Genomic DNA, 26,478 nt, shown 5'->3' with positions numbered 1-26,478 from the left:
TTATGTATGTCACCACTTTAGAAATGTTGATATGATACGTATGAAGTTTACAAATGTAACATATTGCTTGTTTGCAGAAACCTACAATTCTAATGCTTTCTTCTGGCAACTGATCTGGCAAGTGAGAAGGTCGAGACCACTCTCATGTCTGTATGCTCAAAATGTATCTAGAGCCAGCAGACATTCAGCTTAGCTCAGCATAAAGACTGGAAACATGGGGGAACAACTGGCCAGGCTGTGTCCAAAGCTGAAAACTTTTACACAAAGCCAGGTTAGCTGTTTCCCTCCATTTCCAATCTATAGCCCTTTTTACACTGCCAGATTTTCGGCGAATGTTGGGCCGTTTTGCCGGCCAGCTGCGAGCATTTAGACACACAGCGGCAGAATGGCGAGTTGATCCGAGGCGCCCAATTTTCCACCTTGTAGGGTAAATATATTGGTGTAACCCCTTTAGTTTAAACAGACCAAGCGGCCTTCCGCAACAGGAGAAGCTGTTGATGACGCCGCATGTGTGACCCACTGGCAGTGGATAAACAGGAAACAGCTGATAGCTGGAATGAGCAGCTAGTAGCAAGAGGGAAACGCAAACTTGACAGACACTGTAAAGATGAGCAACTGGGGAAACAAGGAATTGCGCGCCCTCCGTTCCCTCGCAAATGAAGAGGCCATTAACCATCAGATGACGGGGACGGTGAAGAACGGGCCGATTTACTAGAGAATCGCCGCCTGAGTAGCCGCGGCTTCCCTTCCACGTCACTGTTTACGCCACACGCTGAGCTACACTTTTTGTTATTTGCTCAAGCGCCCCATTGCCCCGAAAAAGGCACATTCTGTATAAACAAAAGTAGGCAGGCGGCATTTTGCTGCACTCCCCGATTTTGTTTTTATACTGCCAATGCTGAAAGAAGACTGATTGGGCTTTCCTGCAAATTTGCACAATTCCGATTTAAAAAGGGCTTATGATGCTAAGCTAAACTAGCAGCCTGCTGACTCTCGCTACATTTTGTGCATACGGACATGAGACTGGTGGCATTCTCATCTAGCTCTTGGTGAGAAAACAAATGAATGTGTTTCTTAAAATATCAAATTATTCCTTTAATAATTTCCATTTCAATATGTGCTCAGTTTGTACAGAGATTAATGAGCTTGATCTCAATATGTGTTGGGCTGCAAACACTTTAGGCTGAGGACAAGAGGTATCACAAGTCCTGCTGTAATTTTGAAAAGACATATGATAATTATTAGTAGTCTGACTGGTAGTTTTAAGATGGTTTAAACGGCAGTGGCTCAGTTTTATGTCTCCCAGCTACAAGCCTGATACACGTTGTGCCGTGTGAGACTCATAATTACTGAAAACCTTCATTGCATTTGGCATTAGCTTAGCTGTGCTTAGTCACTGTACGTACACTAGACTGATCCAGCAGTGCACTTGTTACTTGGTTACACCTAGCTGCTACAGAGTTACACAGGCTATTTTAATAGACTGTAGTTTGAGATGATTTTGTAGCATCAGGACTTAAATGCCAAGAGTTTAACCGGTCTTTCAGTCTTGATTAAACACATGTCAACAAAGTGCAGTTATATCACTGTTCTGACTGCTTATTGTGATTGGCTGAGGAGATACTCTAATCCCCCAGATATATGACTGAATACATGTCTGTAAGTGCCACTCTGCCTCAGTGAACTTATTACCCCCGTATCCAAGAGACCACGAGGGCTGCCAGCTGTGTTTATAAAGTAATCACAAGCAGTATTCTTCACTTAAGAACAAAAACAGCATTCATTCGAGCCTGTTGTTACTTTGTCAGTCAACATCACACTGGATGGATGACAGAAGAGTTTTCAAGGCTCGCTGGGAGGTGTTGCATTCGCAGGTTTTTCACACGCACAGTTTGGCCTCACAGGCTTGCTTCAATCAATGGGTGGGAGTTTAAACACGCTACATCTTGTGCCAATCCAACCAGTAGTTTTGAGATAGATTGGTTACAGACTAACACATGTAGGCACAACAGTCATATCTGCAGGGGTGCAACAAAGATGGTGGAAATGGCAAAGAAAACGACTGAAAAAGACACAAATGTACCTCAGAAATCACCACCAGGACACACAGAACTACAAAGAGATGCAAAAATAAGACAACAAAAAGAGGCAGAGCATTTGTGTGTCTTGTTCCTGTGCAGGAGAGGTGGTGGGGCCTTTTGCATGTCTGTGCCCAGAGGCCCATTGTCACATAATCCACCCATGGGAAAAGCTAGAAATGTATTTATATAGCCTACTGTATGTACCAGCTGGAACAGCAACAACATGTCTTTAAATGTATTTCAACACTACAGAAGTGTGATAAGTCTTTTCCTGTGGTGTTTCTATGGTTCGGTTACAGTGAAAGTGGGAAGGCAGAGCTGTGTAACAATAATAGCTTTGTTGGACAGAGAGCTGGGTTTAAAAGATATTCAAGAGCGCCTCTGATCAGCTGTGAATGGTGTGTAATGAAGCAATAATACAGGATAAGTAGTGCTGTGCTGGTGGGGGTCACTACGAAGTTATATCCACTTCAAAGCAAATCTCCCCCTTGATTCCTGTTTTAAGATCTGAACTCTGAGTACTGTTAAAAATGCACATAATCAGTAAGCTATTGAAATCCACATAGCTGTAACCATTTTAACTGCTCAGTTCTGGGCTTTATCAAATGAAATACATGCATAGAAGACGCAAAGAGGCATGCAAAACCGCAATGGGACATGGAAAATCATGACCAGTAGTGATGCTGCACACATCGACTCACAGATTAAAGTGTGTATTTGTTTGTTGTCAGTTTAAATCTCAATGAATTATTTACCTGATTGATGGGAGCGTAACCAGGTCTAACAAACCGGTTTGGGTTGTAAGGTCGAGGGCTGTGAAACATCGGGATGGTTGTCTGTCCATGAGAGGAAGAAGTCACTTTCTTGAAGAAGTTCGGAGTGGCAGAAGAACCGGCTGTGAAAGGACAAAAGATGTAGAAGATTACAAATAGAAAAGGACGAAGCTACAAGGAACAAGCTTTTTGTAGTTTTAATAGACAATCACTATGACATCGCACTAACAACAACAATCACTTCTAGGCAGACAACTGGCGATTACTGACAACTTGTTGATTTCTGTTTTCAGCTATAATTGTAATGTTAAAAGCTATATAGTTACACATGATGGCCCAACCTATCTGACATCTCCGCTGAGCTTATTTTATGTCCTGTGTTGCTTTGCCAGTGTCTTCAATAATCTAAATCTACCACAATGAACAACTGTGGACAGGACAGCAGCAAAACATATCTTAGCCACCTAGAAAAATCAGTATCTGTGTAAGTGTACGCTGTATTTCAATATTTGCTCCACTCTACCAAACACACTAACACACTAACCAATCAAGGTCACTGACGACCAGCAACTCCAGTGCTCTGCTGAGTTAAATCTGTCTGGTGGCTTTGAGATAATGGCTTCAGTTCCCAGTTGGAAAAGCCTCTTCGACCTCAAGCTGAAGTGGTAAAAAATATTCTAGATACAGCGAACACTTAAACTCATACTGATGTTTTTGGTGGGCCTGTTTTTAGGTGGCTAAAAGCAAAGTGAGGCAGCATTTGCTCAGCCCCGTTTGCCAGTAGTTACTGCTGATACACAGTGACATAAATGAAGTCCTGTGGTTGGCCATTTTCACTCCAGTGCCTATAGGGATTTACATTCATCTAACTAGAGCATTAACAGCTGTGTATTTTCCAAATGCACGAGCTTGCAAAGTTCCCACAGTGGTTACATCACGGAAACTTCAAAACAGTTTGTTAAACTGTCTCCTAGTGCAACACGTTCAAACATACACGCCACAAATCAGAGTTTACTGCATGCCCCCCTCTCAATTTAGACTATCACTTTAAGCATACAGTATCAGAGAAGCGACCTCTCCCGAGAGGCAACTGGCTGGATCGTTAAATTCAGTTGATGCTATACTAAGATTTGATCTGGCAAATTTGAAAACGCAGTTTGACAGTCTGACTGTACACATACATGTCTGAGCTAATGTACAATTTCTGTGCTGTCAAAGCAAATGCGATGAGTGACAAGGCTCGGAAGCAAAGTTAGCACATTTTCCATTTGTGAGCAAGCACGTTGGTATGGGAACTGCTTTGACGAGCTATCTTTGACTCGCAGGATCTTATAGAAAGCAGGAGGGTTTATGGAAAATGTGATGAGATGACATACAATGTAACCTCTACTACACATTTCTGACAGTCTCTGCTTTAAAACTGACAAGTTTTGTCTGCGTTGTTAAAATGTCTCTCTTTTATTCACATCAGTACCGGACCAGACTGCGCCAGAGATCTGTCAGTGTTGGGTGTTTAGTTTGCTAAAAGGCACAGATTAATTGATGTCACAAACAGTAACAATACAACTGGTGTGACATGAAGACCACCAATCACCCCGACTGCAGCCTCATTTGCATGCAATGAACACACCAAAATATCACACTTAATTTGACAATGATATATTGATGTTTAAAAATGCTACACACAGACCCTTTGAAGCACAGTGCATAAACAGCACAGAGGATGCCGAAGCCATCAGCTTAGCTGATGTTGCAAAATAAATGCACTCAACCGGTCATGATCATGATGAATTCTTCATGCGGCCCACTGTGAAACATAATACTCACCACCTCCCCTGCACATACAACTACACACACACACACACACACATACACATACATACACATTAGATAAAGATGCCAAGGTATAGACTTACTTGCTCTGTCCATGGCAACTTTCAGGCCTGCCTCGGCAACACTAGCCCAGGACCTGGCAGTAACATCCACGCCATCTGCACCCTCAACTGCAATATGCACAACAAGGGGACAAGGATTAGCAGTATACCTGTTTCACATGCATCGTCTTATCTGGCCTGTGTCATGTTAAGTGTGATGCAGATGGTAAGCTTAATAGAAGTGTGTTATTTGATGCTGCAAAGGAATTTTTGAGCAGTCCTCCCCTCAGGGGATCAACAGAGTGCTACTGAATCAACAAGGCTGTGCTACATACCTTTGGTTCTGTCAATGGTAACTTTCTGTGGAGAGGTAAAAGGTCTGGCTTTCTTCTGAGGGGCAGCTGCTTGCCTCAAGCCCGCCTTGGCAACGCTAGCCCACGACCAGGCAGTAACGTCTTCGCCACTTGCACCCACAACTGCAATATGCACAGCAAGGGTGCAAGGATAAGCAGCATACCTGTTTCACATGCACATCATCATGTCTGGCCTGTGTCATGTTAAGTGTGATGCAGATGGTAAGCTTAATAGAACTGTGTTATTTGATGCTGCAAAGGAATTTTTCAGCAGTCCTCCCCCTCAGGGGATCAACAAAGTGCTATTGAATCAACAGGGCTGTGCTATCAGAAGGTAATTCTATCATATCAGCACCGACTGCAAACTGCTGGAGGAGAGCCAGCAGTATGTGTCACATATGCACAGTTATTGAGCAGAGCCGAGCTGGCTTCAGGTGCAGCCGTGCACCTGTTAAGAAGCAGAGGGGAATTCAAACAGAGCTAAATATAACTGACTTGTATGATTCTGTGGATATAATATTATCCTAGCATGAAAACAGGCCTCAGTTACACATGATTTGTATTCCTATAGTTGGCAAAGGTGTGACCCCACTGCAAAGTGTGTAGGAGGCACTGTGTTTCTGTATGTAGTGTACAAGCATGCTCCCGACTAAAATTAGCACAGTGTACTTGAGTTGTTGTTAGTTCATATCTGTGTCCACTGTTCAGTTCTGCACCAAGAGCCAGTGTGGAAGGCTCACCGTGTAATTCACTTTGCCACTGCACAATAATCCCCTCATTATGAAAACATTTTCCCACTGAGTCATTCGACTAAGGAAGTACTTCTCTGCAACGCCACTGCAGAGTGAACACCTACACAAAGAGATGCAATGTTTGCATGTATGTGAGCTTTAGTTGTGGGTGGGTGAGCAGACTTGTTGGGTATTACAAGTGGCACATAGCACTGCACCCTGGTTGATAAGGTTGTTCTGATCGGGCTGTTTTGCTATCAGCACAACTTTAGGTTTAAGACATAGGTCTCGAGTTCAGTAAACGAAGTAGTAAAGCTAAACCGCCTGCTATGTGGCAGAAAAAGAGGTTCATTAAATGTGTTTTACAAATTGCTGAGAGAAAAGGGTAAAACTTTGTAAGCTGGACTTTTGCAACAAAAAAAAAAAAAAATTGCACTCAGCAACTTCTGAGAGCCAGCGCTTCTGCCTGGGACAGGTGCTGCTGCCTCTCTGCTGCCTTTAATTAGCCGAGTATGACGGCGTCATTAATATCAATAATAGATTCTCAGACAGGGATGTTTGTGTGACTTAATGCATTTGTAGCTCCAGAGGGTGTTAAGAATGGCATAAAATTATATTAATGATAACCAGATTATTTGTATATACTGAAAGAGGGAGAAGCATATGAAGAGCGCGGCTAGGAAGAGACACATGGCAGATTTATTACCTCTAGGAGGCGGCTGGGTTTTGGCCTTCAGCTCCTCACAGCTGATGGTGGTAGAGATGCGTTGGCCTGTGTAGCCAAATGTTTGAAGGTCCAGCACTGATTTCTGATCTTCCGCCCAGATGGAGGAGACCTCCTGGGGCACATTTTCCATCCTGCTCTGATGGGAAGCCCCGCTCTCTTGGTGTTGGCTTGTCCAGTGAGTCAGCCCTCTTTTCCCCTTTGCACCTTTGGCTTTGGGATCCACATCATGCAGTACACCTGATACGAAATGTTTCCTTGTGGGCGGCAGAGGAGGGAAGTCAGCCAGTGGGTCATAAGGCACCTGCTGCATTGGGGCTGCTGCTGGGGCTCCCTTGCATCCATTGTTTTCACTCTCTGAGTCATCATCACTGGAGTCAGAGCTGCTACTATTATTCTCCTCGTCCTCACTGTCACATATATCCCTATATAGTGTAGAGAAAAGTGGAGGATCTTCCTCATCCTGCAGCTGTGGGGGGAGGTCCTCAGTGGCGGAGCAGGTGGGATTTGTCACTAGGGGTTGAGGTTTAGGTGCAAAGCTCTGTTTGTCTCTTCTGCTGCTGGATTGGGGAGCCCAAATCTCCTTGGGGGAATTTTCCAAACTCCTTTGTTTATCTCCCGTGTCTTCCTGCTGACATGAAAGTGAATTGTTCACAACAAAAATCCAGCTATCATTTAAAAGTTAAGTGTGTAGGATTAATGGGAATAAATTAGCAAAAATGGAATATAATATAATGCCTTATTTTTTAGTGTATAATCACCTGAAAACAAGAACTGTTGTTTTTGTTGCCTTAGAATGAGCTGTTTGTGTCTATATAGGAAGCAGGTCCTCGACTACAGAGTCCGCTATGTTGCATGGCTGAATTACTACAGGAGCCCAGAGTGGGCAAACCAAACACTGGCTTTAGGTAGGGCCGCTGGTGTGATCTTGTGTTTGCGTTAGCCACTGTAGTTAGCAGCCCCTCCACAATAATTACTGAGTTTTTAATAGAATCAAATTAATAATAACGTTTTATATTTTTGGTTTCAAAATTAAAGGCTGAAGAGGCTGCAGTCAATCAATGCAGAAAACAACTTCAGTCTCCAAGGCCACCAAATTTTGTTTACCCTTACTTCCTCGTCATTTTGTGTCATCTCTTCTTCCATCACAAGGTTTGGTGCGCATGCAGCCCTGGCAACGTAGGGATGTCTGCGGCCCGAGAGATAAAGGTAAGGAGGGATGAAGTCAGTGTGGTCTTGCTGCTTGTCCTTCTCATATCGTGTGCTCGGTCCAGAATCATGTGTCCTCTGCTGCTGCTCCTCAGCCCTAGACAGGGGGAGAGACACAGACATGTACAGGAGTGTGGCGGGGTTTAGACAGACCATCACACCGAAATCACTACTGCTGTAAGGTTAACTTGCTCTCACGGTCTTTTCATAAAGAAAGTGAAATGTCTGATAGTGGTGTCAGATCATTTCACACCTTCAATATGGTTTTTTAGGAGCTTTACACGCAGGTGACATTTATTTTAGAATCTGATCACTGGTGATCATGTAGTATAAAGAAAAGGTCACTTGTATCTGAACTTGCTAGAAGAGGTTTAATTGGAGACACTGGAAGAGTTTTCTGCTTTCTACATCGAATTTTAAGAACTTGGAGTCCACCGCTTGGTGAACTGATAATTTTTTTTTTTTTTTGGTAGCTCGTAATATTCTAAACTAATTGGTCAATCTATAGGCCAATGAATAACATTAGCTGATAGGTTATCTGGTTGATACTGATGGGTCACCATGACTTCATTGCCACATTTTACTAGACTGAGGTGAACCCAGTGTTTTGACTCAAAGACCCTGAATCATCGGGTCTGTGGCACCATTCCATATGTGTGGTGCAGCACCCGCTTCAAACCATGACTTTTTAATGAGACTACTCTTTAGTCACCATCCTGTCGACTGTCGAGTCCACGATGCGGAACAGACGGTCTGGTGGGACCCGGTACGCTTATGATAACGGAGACATCATGAAAGCTCTGGGGCGACCGCTTAGCAGATGGTGTACATTAAGATTATACAGTGGATCTATGACCACACAGCAGCCCGTCTGATCTACACTGCAATGTTGAGTCCAGGGTTAGAAATAAGCCTCAACCTCTCATCCAACCGTCAGTCCATTCATTCAGCCATTTTCCATAGGCCTATCCAACTAAGGCTAATGATGTTATGGATTTTAAAATGACTCTGTAGGCATGGCTGACAACAAAACAGCTTGTAAAGAAGCTACAGGTCAAATACCTCAGGTCAAATAGACCAAATACCTCAATATCAATATTGCAGCAATATTGTAGGGTTGACTCTTGGTGCTAAAACAATATTTACACAATGAGATTTTCAATAAATAATCATCAGTAATGTGGATGTCATGAAAATAACAGTCAACTACAACAGTCTTGTAAATTCAATGCAAGCTGAAAATGAATTAAAGACCATGGCTAAAAATGCAGAAATAGTAGCAATAGTAGAAGTCGTTCGCGTAGTAGTAGCAGCAGCAGCAGTAGTTTTAGTTGTATAGTAGCATTATCTTGCCCATTATGCATGAAAGATGTGGAATATTTTAATATTTTTTGAAAACCTGACAGTAAACAGAAAGTCCTGGCTATACAAGTTGAATCATACTCATAATATCTGGAAGATGTGACACATTGTAAGGTTTGAATGGAGTCTCTAATTTAAAGTATGAATGAGAAGTGAGGACTTGAAAACATTTACACAAAAAGCCTGAAAATGTTGTGTGTGTGTGTGTGTGTGTGTGTGTGTATGTCAAACTGCACTTATGAGGAGAAACATCCCCCTGCAGAGCCAGAGAGCTACAACAGTTTCAGGTGGAATTTATACTTCTCTGTTGAATCGATGCTGTAACCGTTGACAGAGCCTATGCTGTAGCCTGACATGTACCTCCCCAGAAAGGTAACTACATGTCGCAGCAATGCCGACCTCCTGTCTATTTTTGTAAGCTGGAAACTAAGGTTATATATATTTTAATTTCACAGATAAGAAACAATAAATTATGAAGACAATAAAGCCTCCACAAACTTGCATTTTAAGTCTTGTGTGTGATTTATTCTTCGGGATTTATCCTGGCTTCTCATGAGCAGAGGAAATCTCCACTTGTCGCTAGGCTAATTTATTCAGTGTAAAATGCCATAGGCTTGTGCTAATAACATTAGCATGTTAAATTTGTTTGGAAAACGTGTTTAGTATGAGACAGATGTTTTGACGATGACCCTTGTGGGTTGTAATAGAGCCGAATTTTGTACCGTTACCTTTGTTAAATGTTGCTGTTGTCCCTGGCTTCATATGAGAAGAGGAAATATCTGCTAGCTGCTAGGCTAATTTATACAATGTGAAATGCCATAGGCTTGTGCTAAAAACATTAGCATGATGTATTTGTGGGGAAAATGTGTCCAGAAAAAGACAAGTGTTTGTCTGTGAATGCTGCGAGTTATAATGAAGCTGATTTGTGTACTTGTGTTTGCAATTGTTTCTATTAAACCATGTTTAATGTGAGTTTAATGTGTGTTTAACGTGTTAGGAGTGACTCAACTAAACTTTACAGCATTTTACAGACGTTTTCACGCGCGAGTACCAGACACTCAGTAGTCTGTTGTAGGGATGGAGATTGTTAAATACATATCCACCTTATTCCTAGCCCACATGACACTTTGCAAGAATTATGGGTGCAACTTATGGCGTTGAACCGAAACTGGCAATTTCCAGTGGTAACAATTTGTTTACAGTACTCTATTCTTCTTTCCAAGATCAACTGGGAAATAAAACGTGGAATACACCACCTGTTAAAGCTCAAAGGGGATTATGTGATCATACCTCTGCCATCTCTGACAGACATCTCAAAGCTCGTCTTGCTCTGTAAAAATATTGTTAACGTTAACATGTCCCGAGCTAGCTTATGGTAACATCTGCTCCTTCTAAAGATGATTTCTGATTTCTGATGACTTATTAAGAGACACTAACACATTCAGCAAACATTTCACATAATTCAGTTTTAACTGTAGCTCCGTGTAAAGTGAATAAACGTGATGTTTCCCAGCTAATCCTCCATTCGTCTGCATTAATGACGCAATTTACAAGTTTCTTTAACTTCTGATTTATTAAAAACTGTTCCGAGCGAGACATGAAGCTGAATTTAGCAGCAGACTTAAGTAATGGTAATATAAAGTAGGAGTAAAAGAAATAACTTCCGGCATTCATTTTTTTATATGATGTAAAGGAAGTACGGTAAATCAGTAACACATTCTCAGCCCTAATGACTAAATACATATTTCAAGGTATGTTGCTGAGTTTATTTTCTAATGTAGGATGAGAATGAAGTCAGACGGGGAAAGACAGGGATATCATGTACTGATGCTGAGTGAAGGACCTGTCAGTGTGCGTGTCATTCTGATTTAATACTTTTCACTATGTCTCGTGAAACTCTTGTGGTTTTATTTCTCATATCAATGGTAACCATGGCAACAGGGACAATCCCCTTTTGTTCTGGTTACATGGACAGTGCAACAGGTACCAGACATGGACAGTGCAACAGGTACCAGAGCTCTGCAAAGACATTTTAGAAAATGCTAAGTTAACATTAGTTAAATATTTGTTAAAAAATAAATCAGTATTTGCTAAACTGAAGTTAAATTACTTTAGAAAAGAACCGTTGGTGGTTAGCCACAGACAGTCGATGGGACTAAGTAGCTTACTGCTACTTCCGCTATCTGACCGGAAGTTGCGCCAATAATCATTTCTAAGGTGTGTAGAGGTGTCTTTGATTCCCAGGCTGTGTGTGTGTATCCAGTTTAGCCTTACCGATGACTTGTGGTGTTGTCTGGAGCCCAGAGGTCTTTACTCGGCCCTCCCTCTGCTAAACTTTGACCTCTGTGGAGCGCCTCCTCTGTTTCCTTTGCTCGGACCCAGATGATTTGGCAGACACGGTCGAAGTCGTCTTGCGGTGCGTCCGGATGAGTCCAGATGGAGCGTGGAAAAGGTGTGAATGTCCTCGGGAACCGCTTCCTTGGGTTTGTGGGGATCATTTTGTCCACACTAGGGTGTCCAGGAGTGTGTCAGACTTGTTACAGCAACTGTTTAACCGTTTATTCTGATGCAGCGTTTGATCTGCCATAGCAACCGGTTGGAACTCTTTAACGGTCTATAACGGTAGATCGCCCAAGTTACCTCCTGTTACAGTGTTTATGATCTTTAATGATGACTAGTGGATGAATTATCACGTGTAGGCTATATTTATTACACACCAACATGCTGGACTTGACATATGCCCACACACACTTTAAACTTACTGGACATCCCCATAATTCATCTGTGTGAAACACTTAGTAACCCACATTAAGATATAGGCTACCAAAGTTGACTCCGTGTCCCAGAACAACCCGATCAGGGGAGACAGGAGCGGCCCAGTGTTGGGCAAAGTTTAATTTAATGTTGCGGGAGACTATTTATGATCTCCATCTTGTATGTGGGGTCGAAGGCCACTGCGCATTTCATTATCCCGACTGTTTCCACGCACGGCGCATTGCCGAAAACTAATTACACCGGTCATATGCAAAAGTGGAAATGACATTCAAATTTACTGTCGAGGGGTTCCAGCCTGTTAAGCATCAATTTCACGTTTAGTGAGCAGGAAGTGGACATCTATGTTAAACTGCCGGGCAATCCGATGATTGGCCTTAATGGATGGACACAATGGACCCCTAAACCTTAACCATAACAAATTGGGAACAAGCTAGATTTAATGCGTCATGAACTATTATTATTATTATTATTATTATTATTATTATTATTATTATTATTATTAGGCCTATTATCAATTATCATTAAAAAATATTTAGCTGTTTTTTCAAGGGCATAGGTTTTGTTTACATGTTGGATGGGGGATTTTACGCATCAACACATAGGGGAATTCTGTGCACCAGTTTGCGCCATTTCTGCATCAATTAATGCTGTAAATATCTTTAATCTTGCCAAAATCAAAGCCCACTATTTTAATGTTTTTATTAGGAGACAAATGCACCTCCACATCCAGGCTTTTATCATCATAGAGGCATATTTATCTAATGAAAAATAATAGTTTATGGCGCAAAAAGTGTAGTGACTGGAGTTAGATGTGTCTCCAAATGCTTTTGAACTGGAGAGGGAACTGGTACTGAGAGGGAGAGAGAGGAGAGGACGTGAGAGAGAGAGGAGGGGAGAGATAGAGAGAGACGCGCAGAGAAGACGGAGCAGGTCTGCAGTCTGATTCTTGGCGTCGCACAGACCCGAGACGACGCTGTGGCCAAGCGCTGCGATACTGGGGATACATACATACCGCATATTTCTCTCTATACAGTCAGATCTCTGACTACACTTCAACGTTGGTGAAGAACTTCCAAAACGAGGCGATTTTTTTTTTGGTTTCTTGGATCCGGATAACCTCTGTGGCTCTCCATCATCCGTCGTCCGTTCATCTGAATCTCGGTCCAATGACGAGTTTTAACGTGGATTATCGGCACCGCACATGTTACATGGAGATAAAATAAAGAGGACAAATAAGTGCTGCGGGACAAACTGAAGGAGGGATCTCCTGGGTCTTTTTCTGCCGTGTGTCTGGTAATATCAATTACATATGTGGAGCGGTCGAGGGGATTTTCGTGATTTTTTACGCGTGCGGGGTAGATCAGTGACCACTTGAATCACGTCTCCCCCTTGGTTTGCCTCCCCTCCTTTCTCCCCCTTTAGGTGTGAAATCGATCTTCTCAGACAGAGACTCTGAACCCCTCGGTCCCCGCATGACATGGTTCAGTCCAGCTGCGAGATCCGAGCCTCCTCCATGCATTGGGATTTTTCTCAGCGCCGACACCGAGTGAATCTCCCTTTTTTGACCATCTGAGAAGTATCGTGCCTGCCAGACCCGAGAGAAAAAGCCCTGCCATGACCGCCGCTTCAAACCGGGACGGAGCAACGGGACTTGTGAGGAGACCGGAATGCGCATGCAGGAAAGGGGACGGAATACGGATTTTTGCTCTAATGAAGGCGGGAGTGCAGGCGCACCATTGGAGCCGGGTGCTGTTCTTATATATGGGGCTACTGGCCGCCTCAGTAAAGGGTAAGTCCCCATCTGTACCGCTGAAGACATGCAAAATGCAGCAGCCTTACCCCCACTCCACCGCCCACCCTCCACGATCCCCTGACTGAATGCAAATCAGCAACACACACACACACACACACACACACACACACACACACGCACTCATCCTAAAGGCGCATTTAGGAATCAACCTTGCTGTGATGTCGCTGTTTCAGCACCCCAAAGTTATTAATAGAGGAGAGGTGGCTGGCTGGGTGGCTATTTTGGTGACAGCGGATCCTCTGGAATTGCAACTGAGCCTCTGTCTATCCTTGACTCTGTTGATGCGTTTCATTAAAGGGCTGTGTTATGGGTGTTTTCTGAGGAAATGAGGGAGGATTAAATGAGCTGAGGGGATGAGTATTAAATAAACATCTCGTGTTACTGCTGCTTCCTACAGAGGAGGCTTTACAGGTGCAGAGGAGACTGTGTGCAGCATGCGCTGCTGGCGTGAGGGAATCAGTTGAGGTGGTCAAGCAGGCGGCTGATTATTATGCCGTTCAGAGTCCAAAAGGGTGTGTGTGTGTGTGTGTGTGTGTGTGTGTGTGAGAGAGAGAGAGAGAGAGAGAGTGAGTGAGGGTCTCCTCTCTGACTGTTCCATCTCAGTTCCTCAGCTCAGACCCCACAAGATTCTCCACTTGCCCAAGTACAGTTCTCCCCCTCTTTGCCTTTCTATATGTGTGTGTCTGTGTGTGTGTGCAGGCTACGAGGTGTGCGCGCGCGCGTGTGTGTGTGGAGGGGGGGGGGTAAGCCTAATTAACTGACTCTGGGTTTTCTGTCCTTGATTAATTGCAAATGGAAATCTTGCAACCGGAGCTGGGCATTCAACAGATTATCATTACTATTCATTTACTTTCACGTCTTCGCAACACAATGTGTTTCTGAAAAGAAGTGACTCAGTTACTGATCCATGATCTTTTGTTTTTTTGTCTTTTCCATAGCCGTGGACATTCATTACGAACAGCCCGTGGCGTTATTTAGAGCCCAGGCTTTTCGGGGGAAGAGCCGCAATGATTTTTTGCCATCCCGAGCAGGTCCTTTGGCAACGAAAGCCAACCGTTTTATCACTGTCTTGGCTCCATACCACAGAATGGGCACTATTTTTAGCAAAAGCCAAGAATACTGCCACGGCCACAATATGAATTTGACAGTGAGTCATGGCTCTGTGTTCGCCCACTCATACCTTTTGGTTGGACAGCACATAATCCACGAGTGAGTGGAAACTGGGCACATATTCAGCACCACCAAAGCACAGTAGGCCGTGTCGTCTCCTGCTGCTTAAGTGCGCTTTCAGCTTGATCATTACTATTTTACAGGAAAACGTCATCCCTCTCATGTCTCCCACCGAATATCTCCCACTTGTCACCCACTTTTGAGCAAACTTGTGTCATCAACCACCCAGATGGTTTTTGGTGAGATGTATCGCGCGCGGCTCAGTGCCAATGATACTGACAAATCTCGCTCGACTTTCATGTGGAGTAAATCTCATTGCGGCTATATTCGTAGGAGGCTTCTTGTTTTATTTGCGTCCGGGGAGCTTTTTATTGCCCACTCTCTCGCCGTTTGAGTCTACTTTTGGAGCCAGTAAAGCGACTCTAAGTTATTGCACATATTTACAAAGAGCAGGGAAGGCTCGGGCTATCTATCTTGCCCCCTCCTGTAACAGCGTTTACTTTAAACTGTGCCAATAAATATGTTAGGATACCACACGCCGGCGTTGAGGTGGTCTGGCGCGTCCCTCGGTGCTGCTGCAGCCACCAGCAATTGCCCCATCCTCCCATTGAGCGGCACCAGAGCCTCACGCTATGCTGAGAGGCGGAGCGGAGAGGGAAGAGAGGACCTGGGGTTCGTTGCGTTTCTCTACCCACACACTTTATCAAACCACATCAAGAGTCGCCGATTAATAATCAACAGTAGCCAGCAGACACGTGCGTAATGCTGCACGCTGTCCAAAATGAAACGGCTGCTCATTTCCAGGCTGTGTTTGATAAGCATCAGATGTATAATAGTGCTTTAACACTGTCTTCATTTGTCAACCAGTTTCACTTTAAACAATTTCCAGCCTACATTGCCACCCAATTATTATTCCCAAGGGGCCACACAGTCAAAGGCAGAGATGTGTGAAAGGTTTTTAGCGGAGATATTGAAGAGAGCCGCGCGCTGTCTCCATGGGATCAAAACCAGCTGTCCCAGTGGACCCGCCGCTCAATAAACGGTAATCAACCTCTATTCATTTAATCGTGCAGAGGAGAGAATGCGAAGGCCAGGGAGAGAGGGGGAGAGGAGGAGGAGGAGGAGGAGAGGAGGCAGATTGGGGATGACGTGTCTTGCCTATCTGGTGCGTGTTTCGGCTCTCCACTCCACGCCAGCTCGGCCGGTATTAGATCATTCGTCAGCGGCGCATGAGACAGTCGCTCAGCATGTCCATTTACACGCAAGATCACGCTCCTTCTCCGCCGCCGTCCGCTCCTCTCCTCAGCCACGCTCCCCTTTATACAAAGGCACCGCGTTGTGCTCATGATGCAACTTGCAGTAATGTTATGAGGACTGGAGGGCTTGATGCCCCTTTCCTTTTTATCTTTCTCGCTTCATGACATTTGCTTGTATTCGCACAGTCATGAGGCTCCTGAAGAAAGAGACAGGGCCAACGCGTGTGTGTGAGTGTGTGCGTGCGAGGAAGTCTAGGGGCTAAGGCGCGCACGCACGTGCGCGTGTGTGCTTCCAGGCAGTAACGCAGGGAGAAAAACCTTGCTATGAAGTGGTTTTTGAAGTTGCACAAATCAAAAAATGACAAACTCAAACTTGAACTTTTTCATTTTAAAGACCTGCAGGCACACAGAGACCGAGGACTTGGGATTGATACAGTTTTAATTGGGAACACCTATTTAGAAACACATGACTTATCTAATGTCTTCACTTGTGGTCAGAATAGAATGAGAGATATGAGAGGATTTATTAGTTTCAATAGACTTTCTCTTACACATTCAGCACAGGGATGCTCCTTGTTTTGCCACAGTGAAATAAAATAATTGGGGCCATGTGATCCACTGCAGACTGACACTTTCAGCACACTGGACAGCGACAGGCGCAGCTGAATGTGCCGCCCAGTTGAAGTTCTCCTCAGCACCATGGACAGCTCCCCCAGCCAACAGCCTCTGCAACAGCTGCTCCTCAGTGGAGAGCGAGCTGGCTCTATGAATTGGGATTTCTCCAATGTTTTCACGGCTTTGAACCCCCAATTAGACACAGACTTCAGACCGTGATTTGATAAGATCATATCACAAGGTTTTATACTGAAATTAGTAACTGTTTTACATTTTCGGCACCGTGGGAGTGAATTCAAGACAAGGAGCAGTGTTATTCATACATTATCTCACTGGCATGGTATGGGGAGCGAAAATGATTAGTTGATTGACAGAAAATGATTATGCAACTATTGTGACTGAGCCATTTTGAAAGATGACAAACACGAGCTAGTTAGAGCTTCTCAGAAGTGAAGATTTGCTGTTGTCTTTGTTTTATGGGGTGTTGGATTAAATATCTTTGGACTGTCATCTTGTGCTTTTGGAGGTTGTGATTTTTTTATGAATGAAATGATTAGAAAATCCCAAACCCCAGGTTGTGAAGCACCACCTTGGCAGCACTGTGTTGGCTGTTTGAAGGTATGTGGCCGCTAAGATACAGTTGGTTCAGTGTTCTTGTGAACAACCTTGATCATATCTCTCACTGTAAGTCCATCCATCCATTTTCAACTGCTTATCCGGGGCCGGGTCACAAGGGCAGCAGGCTGAGCAATGTACTCCAGACGTTCCTCTCCCCCGCAATGCTTCCAGCTCCTCCTAGGGGACCCTAAGGCATTCTCAGGCCAGATGAGATATACTGTATAATCCCTCCAGCGTGTTCTGGGTCTACCTCTTACCAGCTGGACATTCCCAGAACACCTTTAAGTGTCTGGAATGCCCAGAGCACCTTTAGCGGGAGGCGCCCAGGAGACATCCTGATTAGATTCCTGAACCACCTCAACGGGCACCTTTTGACACGAAGGAGCAGCGGCTCTACTCCAAGCTGCCTCTGGATGTCGGAGCTCCTCACCCTATCTCTAAGGGTCACTACCCGAAGCTCATGACCATAGGTGAGGATCAGAACATAGATGGACCGGTAAATCGAGAGCTTTGCCTCCTAGCTCAGCTCCCATTTCATCACAGTGGTTTGACACATTGCCACGCCAAACAACCTGTCCATGTCACACTCCATTTTACCCTCACTTTTCAGCAAGACCCTAAGATACATGAACTCCTTCACTTGGGGCAGTAACACTCTTCCAACCCAGAGATGGCAGTCCACCATTTTACATCAGAGAACCATGGCCTCATGATTTGGAGGCACTGACTCTCATCCTGACCGCTTTTAATTAAGCTGCAAACCACCCCAGTGCATGTTGGAGGTCACGATGTGATGAAGCAAACAGCACAACATCATCTGCAAAGAGCAGAGATACTATTCTGAGGCCCTCAAACCAGACACTCTCCTCCCCCCCAAAGCCCAACATAACAAAAATAGACTTCCATGTGTTTCATGTTTCCCATATGTGCTTTCATGACGAATACGCAGGCATCTCACTTCCCTTTTGTCTCTCACTTCTCTCCCACCTGTCTGTCTGCTACCCTCAACCTCAAATCCTCCACTACCTGCACGCTCGGTTGCGTCCCATCTCCCATCTGCTCGCTACATTCACCGTTGAGCAATAAAGGATGGAATGGGAGCTGAGAAACAGATGACATTATCTATTTACTCAAAACAAAGAAGTGTCTGGAATGCAAATTAGAAGCATATCGCCGTGTTGTTACTTTTGCTACTTGAGCGAAGGAGAAAGAGCCGTAGAGTGGGAGGGAGAGTGCCGGTCAAGATAAAGATGGCAATCGTAAAGTGGTGGTGCAGGGAGGGGAAAAACAGCAAAACAGCAGGATGGAATTTACTGTGAGGGGAAATGAGCAGCAGAGAGGGGAGAGGAGTGTTGGAGTAGAGGGGTGATAAGCTTACACCAGCTGAGAGATAATCCGGGCCCTATGTTTCTGTGGCTTTTGAGTGCTGGGTGATTTTCCTCTCTTTAGTAAATTATCTATTTGGAAGGCTCATTTTCTTATCAGGCATCAAGCAGACTCCTATTTCAACAACTAACAGCGTGTAAGTAAGCTCGTGGGCACGTGCATGTCTGTGTGTGTTTGGATGAGTCTGTGAGTTGCCACCCCCATTCACTCTAGGACGATTAGACTAAAGTGTTGGCAAGCAGGTCATTAGTTAGCTCAAAAGGGGCCACTGAGAGACCGGATGTGTGTGTGTACATGTGTGTACATGTGTGTACATGTGTGCACGTGAGCAGCTTTCAAAAGGATGCAAATGCTCCGTCCTTGTACGCACCCTGATTTCACCCACCTGCTGATGTGTCATCCCGCTCCCCTTTCTATCTCCCCCCCGTACCTTCCCTCTCCTTCTATCCCCTACTCCCTCCCTCCCTTCCTCCCATCAATCCCGCCACCTCCCCTTTCTTCCTCCATCCTCCTCTCTGGTGATTCACACTGTCATCTGTCTCCAGATGGCCAGAGCTCTGTCACTGTGCTTCGTCACACTGATCACAGCCCCACAGTGACTCACACACACACACACAGACACACACACACGCACTAATTCATGCAGACTCGCAGACTCCCATGAAAAAAAAAACAACTAAATGCAATCATGCATTTGGTCACACTCACACTAGCCACACAAACTGGACCATTAGACGTTCTGGACTTACAGCCAGATGAGCATTCGTGGAATTTCGTCACTGAAGTGGCCCTTAATGAGATGATGAGGAACATCCAGTTCATTTTCAATACAATTCAATTGCTTCCTCTGCTATTTCATCTATTAAACTACTATTAACTTTGATGGTATTACCACAGTAAAATAGTTAGCTTTCATTAAATATTTAAATATGATACATACATTAAAAAAAAAAAAAAAAAAATATATATATATATATATATATATATATTATTGTGTAATGCGGTGACAAGTGAAGTCAAGTGCGGGACACAGAAGCAGAGAAGAAATTATACATACAATAAAAATTAAGACAAAGTGACATATTGAGGATATAGGAGAAAAACAAAAAGACAAAACCAGAGTAACCCAAACAAAGCAATATAGCTCGTGTTCAAACTGGTGGGGATGTGGAAAGTGACGTAGAGACTAGATATGTATGTGTTGTGTGTGTGCATGTAAGGGCGTGTGTGTGTGAGAGTTATAATGTGTCAAAGGGAAAGAGTAAGAGAGCATTTGCGAGGGGGGTGGAGGAGTGTTTAGAAGAACCAGAGGGTTACGTCCTTGTCAGGATATAACTGTCCAGCCTTTTTTCCTTGTTGCGTCTTTTTCTTTTCCAGATGGGGTGAAGCTGTTTGCGGCGTTGCATTATTTCTCTGGGGTATCAATCATTGAGTCCATAGTCCATGTTGGTGGTGTTTTTCTGACCCATATGGTGAATGCGGTGGAGGGTGATGATGGTTTCGGAGGGTAGTTTGAGTTGTTGGATCATGAAGTCTTTGACTGTTTTTTCCAGGTCATCTGCGGGTTGTTGTGGATTGCTGGTGAAAACTAAATTGTCCCTCATGCTGCGTGCTTGTAAGTCCAGGATGGTTTATTTTATAGCTTTGGGTTCAGCTGTGACAGAGGTGAGCTGGGTGGTGAGTGTGTTGAAGTGATTTGTGTGTTGAGTGTATATCAGGCTTTGGCGGAGTGCTTGAAATTCACGGTGAAGTACTTCTACAAGTGCAATTCTGTTGTCGAGTCCGAAGAGTTTATGTCCAATGGCCTACCTCTATACAGCATGGTGGTTTCAGGGGTGTGGATGGTGTACCTGAGCTGGACAAGTGAAATCTTTTGTTGTTGGATGTGAAGGTGGATTTGCCGGTTGGTTTTGCGTTGTTCAGAGTCTGTTGAAACACTCGTCGATGTACTGTCCAAGGTGGTCCAGTTTGCTTTCTGTAACAATCCAGGGAAAAGCAGAAAACCCAGATGTAGAAAAAATGGAAATGAAAGAAGTTTTGTGTCCAGGGAGATAAGTTTGTTTGGCGGGTAGTCTAGCAGCCGGGGGCGCCATCTTGGATCCCGCACTGTCTCGTGAGAGTTCCAATCACAGCAGCATCAGCGCCCTCCGACCTCAATATGATGCATACATATTCAAACCAAGACATTTAATGTCCGGAGGCTCTGGTTGCAAAGTCAGTCGTTCAGATTTGACACGAGCAGAGAGATTCTGCTGGAAAACAAACGAGAAATATCTCTTTCAGCATGTCCCTGATTGCAGCGTTATATTAATAAATGTATAGTTTGGCTGCTTTACGTATCCAGAGAATATAAATCTGTGCTCTTCACACAGTGCCTGGGCTTCACATTCACAACACACTCCTGTGAGCTCCTCTCTGTTACTCTGTTAGCATTTTAGCATCTTAGCTCCATTAGACACGCTGCATGGTGGATGTAGGAGTTATAGCAAAGTGCTTTGCTCATGGGCATGCTAGCACTGACTCTTGGGAGGAAAGTGGTTTTTGCTTTCCCACCCACATTTCCCAGTAGGAGACAGCTCAGTTGTACCGGGCAGCTCCCAGATGTGGATACGTGCTACTACTGTAACTGCTGTGCTGCAAGCCAAAGCACGCCAGGAAAAGAACACACGTGCTCAGTCAATCTTCCCGGGATAACTACAGGTGAAAATAGATCACATAAATACTTATAAAAACATTGAGGGCTTACATGTCTCTGAGCCATGTATAGGAGAGAAGCTATAACACAGAAGTCTCAATCCTGATTCAGATTCTCGTCTTCCTGTTATTATCAGACGTCGGGTATTTGCCCCCGCTACTGTAAATCCCCACAACGTGAGAGACAGATGTAGATGCCCTGTCTGTCTTGTATAGACACAAAGCTCAGGCAGGGGTTTCTTTAGCTTCCTGATTTACACTGTTCTTATCAGATATCAGTGATCCCAGAGATTGAAGATTAGATCCTGGGCAGGAGGTATCTTGTCCTTGTCCTTGTCTTTTTTCCTTTCCTGTACAGCTCCTCTCTCTATTCAACGTATAGGCAATCTGTCAGAGGCCTTTTTCTGGGAAAGAGGCAGAGTCATCATGTGGAGAGAGGCAGTGAGAGTGTCTGCTTGTCCTGTGTCCTGCTCTTGTGAGGTCCATTTTGACTTCAGAATCTGACGCATATGCACTTGTACTTTAACAGCCACTATAACAACAGTGTTTTGAAAAATACAATCTTAAAAAAGTGCTTTTTAATACATTTACATGTTGTGTTTTTGTGTCTTTAAACCAGTAGTTTGCCATGTTGGACAAATACCATGCTTATTTGCTGTCTTGCCAAGAGTCAGCTGACAGGATTGATAGCTCTCTCATAGCTGTGCGGTAAATACGGCTACAGCTAGCAGGTGGTTAACTTAGCTTAGCATATAGACTGGAAACAGGTGAAACAGCCGTAACATTGCTAGGCTTGGACGCTTCTATCTAACGTCAGACCAAAGTGTGTCTGCTCGAGTTAATCACCCTCAGAGTGTCTGGTGTCGAAACCAGTTTAACCTAACGTTACAGCTGTTGTCTGCTGGCTCATGTTACACATTTCGCTGCCACGGGGGAAAATAAATTCCTAATGAGTGGAGGCGAGTGGAAAGTGTCTTCTGATGTCTTCACTGCAGAAATTGACCAGACCAAATGACCTGTAAAGCTGTCAAAAAATACAGTGTTATGTAAGGCAGGGTATTGTTTAAAAATTAATATACCAGCACCAGTTCTCATAAAGTGATACCAGTAGAGTACCACGTTTGATACTTCATTTAATACCCACCACGTGAATCAAATCAATTACCTTTTGAAAGTGTTCAAATTCTGAAAATATTTAATTATATTCAACTTCACCATGTCTTAGACTGTATGGATATTAGCTGCTATGGTGGTGGGATCCCCATCAGCCACCACCATGGTAGCAGCTACTCGTCCTGGAGTCCATGCAAGTTAATATTACGTCATAATGTAAACCGGATCAGTCTGGATGAATATCTCAATTCAGTGATCAGTGATCCAATGTCATTGATGCAAAGTGAAAAGATTGGTACATATTGTTATCTTCAAGGTACAGCTTTATCGCTGAATTCCCACGTTACGTCTTTGTCACCGTTTCCATCCAAGCACACCTCCTTCCTAAACATTTAAACAGTGCTAGTGGCCTAGCAACAGACAGATAATGCTAGGCAGCCAAGAAAACGACAGTGAAGATATTTAATGGTATTGTCTCATATCAGTCCGTGACACCAGGTATCAGCACGCCAGGGGCCCCGCCCCTGCCTGCCGCCCGGCACACAATGCACCCGACCCCGATTTCTATCCCTGCGGGTGGTGGGCCCACAGGGCGACGGCTCCATGTTATTACTTCAGGCTGAGCCCAACCGGGCCCCATAGCCTAAGGCCCAGCCACCAGATGCTCGCTGGCAAGCTCTCCCCCCGGGTCTGGCTCCAGGAGGAGGCCCCGGTTTCCCCATACCGCGTGAGGTACTCTTCTTCCGAGTGGTCCGCTTCATTAAAGGTCTCTGAATCGCTCTTAGTCTGGTCCCTTTCATTGGGACCACTTTGCCTTGGTGTGGCTGGGCTCAGCGTTAAAGTTAGGGTGAGGAGCTTGGACATCCGGAGGGAGCTCGGAGTAGAGCCGCTGCTCTTTCGCGTTAAAAGGGATCAGTTGAGGTGGTTCGGGCAGCGTTCATTTTAGGAATGTTTGTGGTGATTGGCTGCAAGCAAAACCATACAAATAGTCAATTTGTGTTATAGATCTGAGTACAAAAAAAAGATCGAATGCAGGTATCGTTTGAGTGGAGACATGATATTTTGGTCAATACCGTAGAGTGTGTCAAGTACCAATACCCAGCCATAGTCATTTAAGAAGATGACAAACCCAACAGGACATTCTGAAATATCAGAAATCTGTTATCTTTCATCTTCAATATGGGTAATCCTGTATCTCATATATGTCTATTTATAAAAGCCAGTTACTGTTAATGATATTCAGGAACAAAGAGACAAACATTAATTGAACATCTCAGTCCGTATTTTTGTGCAAATTAGATGCAACCTTGAGCTTGAATACATCAGGAGAAATGATTTAATGTGTAAGTTGTAGATGTGTTTGCCAATCTGACACGCTGCCAAAATATGTTTCTCCTCATAATCTCTATATCTTGAAAAAGAAAGACAACATTTGCTTTAATTTACACGTATACTGCCAATGCAAAACTCCCTTTCTCGTGCTGTCAGCAGTGTGGAAGTGCCATATGCAGAGACAATATTTCATTAAAGAAAAATTCTCATCCATTTGAGTGAAGTGTGCAACCCATTAATTATGATTGTGGTCTGCAGTTGACACTTGAGCCTTCCTGGGGGGCAGTTAGGCTCTGAGTTGAAAGGTTAAAGTGTGATTCAGTAAGTTGAAGTGAGGCTGATTGATCAGCTGCTGCTCATTCCTCTCTCAGTGATAGATGGAATTGTCCTGCTGGGATGGTCATGACCTGACCTCTGCATCAGCGCTTCCTCTTGGGTTTAATATACACGACTCAGAGAGGATGAAATGTTCATGAATACCCACTCGCTACCACACATTGACACGCTTGCCCAGGATGATCTCATACGTTTAACACATCCATAATTGCATTACCGCACCTCCTGTTGATGCTGTTTAATGGGTTTGAGTCCAGAAAGTGTAGTTTTAGTTGATTTCCGGTGCACTTAGAGTGCAAGTACGCAGCAAGATGTTACTAAAGGTTGGCTGCTCAGCGTAGGTTCAGTCTAACGTAACTCAAAGAGCCCAGCTGTCAGATGTGAGCAGAATGAAAATGAGGTGATAATTGACCTTCACTGTTTCACACATTAATGTCACACACAATTGCGCGTCTTCCCGTAAGTACCGGGGAGAACTGAGGAGAGAACTGAAATGATTCGAGGCATGCATGAGCATATGTTTGTGCACATTTCAGTGTAATGTGGGTGCGCGCCTGTGTGAGGGTGTTTGCATGTGTGAGATGTAGTGTTAAGGCGGGCAATAATGAATAATAGAGGATCGGTCTTAATACGTGCTCTTCTGTTTTCTTGTTGTCATGGGAACAACATACAGCTTCTGTGACAGGAGCAGTGAGTGAGGCTGCACTTCTCTCCTCTTAATTTTTTGTACTGATCAATACTTAACCAAGCTGAGGAGTTGGAGGACCAAGCTAGTACTGTAAATAAAAACAGATGTGATTTTGTCGTCTAAGATGAGCACTGTTATCGGCACAAGATTAAAATAACATCAAAATACTTAAAAAGCAAAATGTTGACACTACTTAGCTCAAAGTTTAGACAAATGTATGTATATTTTTAGTGTTACCTGTAGTGCTGTTTTGGGGTGAGTTGCAAAGTGTTGGAGATATCAGCCGTAGAGATGTCTGCCTGCTTTCCAATATAATGAAACTAGATGGCTCTCAGCTTGTGGTGCTCAAAGTGCCAAAAACACATTTGAAAAATTCATGTCTTTTTTACAGAAATCATGATTGGTTGCTCAAGATAATCCACAGACCCTGTTGTGAGCAGTTTCATGGAGGAGCTATTTTCTGTCTTCCAAACTACACCCACCAACTGTATTACTGTGCAGAAGGAAATGTGCATCTACTCATCGACGAGAAGTTTGTGCTTGTGACAGCATGAGATGGTAAACATTAATGGCGTCCACCTGTGCTGCGTGCCCATTTATACCAGCCGTCTCTGATCATGTCAGCTGAGGGGGAGGCCAGAACCCTATGTGCAATTGCGCGCACACACCAAACACAGCAAACCAAAGGCAGGTGAATGTGTGTGCAGGTGGAGGAAGGCCACACTCACTCAGCAGGCCATTCCATGAGATCTACACTCGTTATTGAAAAAGACTATAAAAATGGTGACTTTTGACCAAAGAGCTAGGAATGAAAATGACTAAATAAAAGCCGAGGGACAGCCAGTTTAAACCCCAGTCACACGGGAAGGTTATTTTAAGAACGCAAAAAGCAATGGCAATTAATCAGCTGTGTGACATATCCACCTACTCAGTGTGACTTATCACACGCTGCAGAAATAAAGATACAACTACAAAGAAACAAATGGCTTAAAGTCATCCCGAAAGTCCAAACAAACCTCTTAGTAGCTTGTCTCCCTGCCACAGTCTAACCCAGGGATACTCAGCTCTGGCTCAGGATAGGTTGCTGGGTGGCCCACTGAGTCAACCATTTTCATTTTCTGAAATTGGCCCCCGGTCAAAGCAAGTTGAGTATGCCTGGTCGAACCTGACTAACATAGCATGTGGCTCATAGGGAGAGTGTTTCCAGGTGAGAGGAAACCAATGTGGAGAGAGAGACAGGGGCATGGCTGAGTACTCATAGATCAAGGGCCGTGGCTCTGTCACAAATACAAATGTGCACACGCACAAACATATTAACACACTGACAAACACACATACATTTCTGCGGGCATCGAGCCTTGCTGTGTTGTGTGTGGGAGGCCCAGCGCTGAATAAACTCCCTCACAAAGACAGGGGTCTGTCTGAAAGGGAAGAACATCAACCGTAACATGCCTTTGACTCTGAATGGGCTATTTCTTATTGATCAGCTTGAAGCCTTGCTGCGTGGGTTGCTGAGAAGCTGTGTTGTTCACAGCAACACCAAAGTGCCATAGAGCTGTTTAAATGTATTGATAA

The 26,478-nt window shown here is 44.2% G+C and overlaps 2 protein-coding genes across 2 annotated transcripts in view; one reads left to right on the top strand and one right to left on the bottom strand.

Moving 5' to 3' along the window:
• The window catches only part of LOC125904387 (uncharacterized), a 31,722-nt gene extending 20,117 nt beyond the window's left edge, over window positions 1-11,605 (bottom strand). The window contains exons 1-6 of the mRNA XM_049601740.1: window positions 11,382-11,605; window positions 7,644-7,842; window positions 6,519-7,164; window positions 5,064-5,204; window positions 4,771-4,857; window positions 2,837-2,976 (exon numbers count right to left, since the gene is read on the bottom strand). Of these exons, the coding sequence (XP_049457697.1) occupies window positions 2,837-2,976; window positions 4,771-4,857; window positions 5,064-5,204; window positions 6,519-7,164; window positions 7,644-7,842; window positions 11,382-11,605 (1,437 nt within the window). The remainder of the gene's footprint in view (window positions 1-2,836; window positions 2,977-4,770; window positions 4,858-5,063; window positions 5,205-6,518; window positions 7,165-7,643; window positions 7,843-11,381) is intronic.
• Window positions 11,606-12,682: 1,077 nt separating this feature from the next.
• Window positions 12,683-26,478, top strand: part of csmd2 (CUB and Sushi multiple domains 2) — a 291,890-nt gene continuing 278,094 nt past the window's right edge. Inside the window, exon 1 of the mRNA XM_049602272.1 lies at window positions 12,683-13,671. Within this exon, the coding sequence (XP_049458229.1) occupies window positions 13,497-13,671 (175 nt within the window). The 5' untranslated portion in view covers window positions 12,683-13,496. The remainder of the gene's footprint in view (window positions 13,672-26,478) is intronic.

This window comes from Epinephelus fuscoguttatus, linkage group LG17 (assembly GCF_011397635.1).
Source record: "Epinephelus fuscoguttatus linkage group LG17, E.fuscoguttatus.final_Chr_v1".
Classification (NCBI taxonomy): Eukaryota; Metazoa; Chordata; class Actinopteri; order Perciformes; family Serranidae; genus Epinephelus; species Epinephelus fuscoguttatus.
This window is presented reverse-complemented; position numbering and strand designations above follow the sequence as displayed.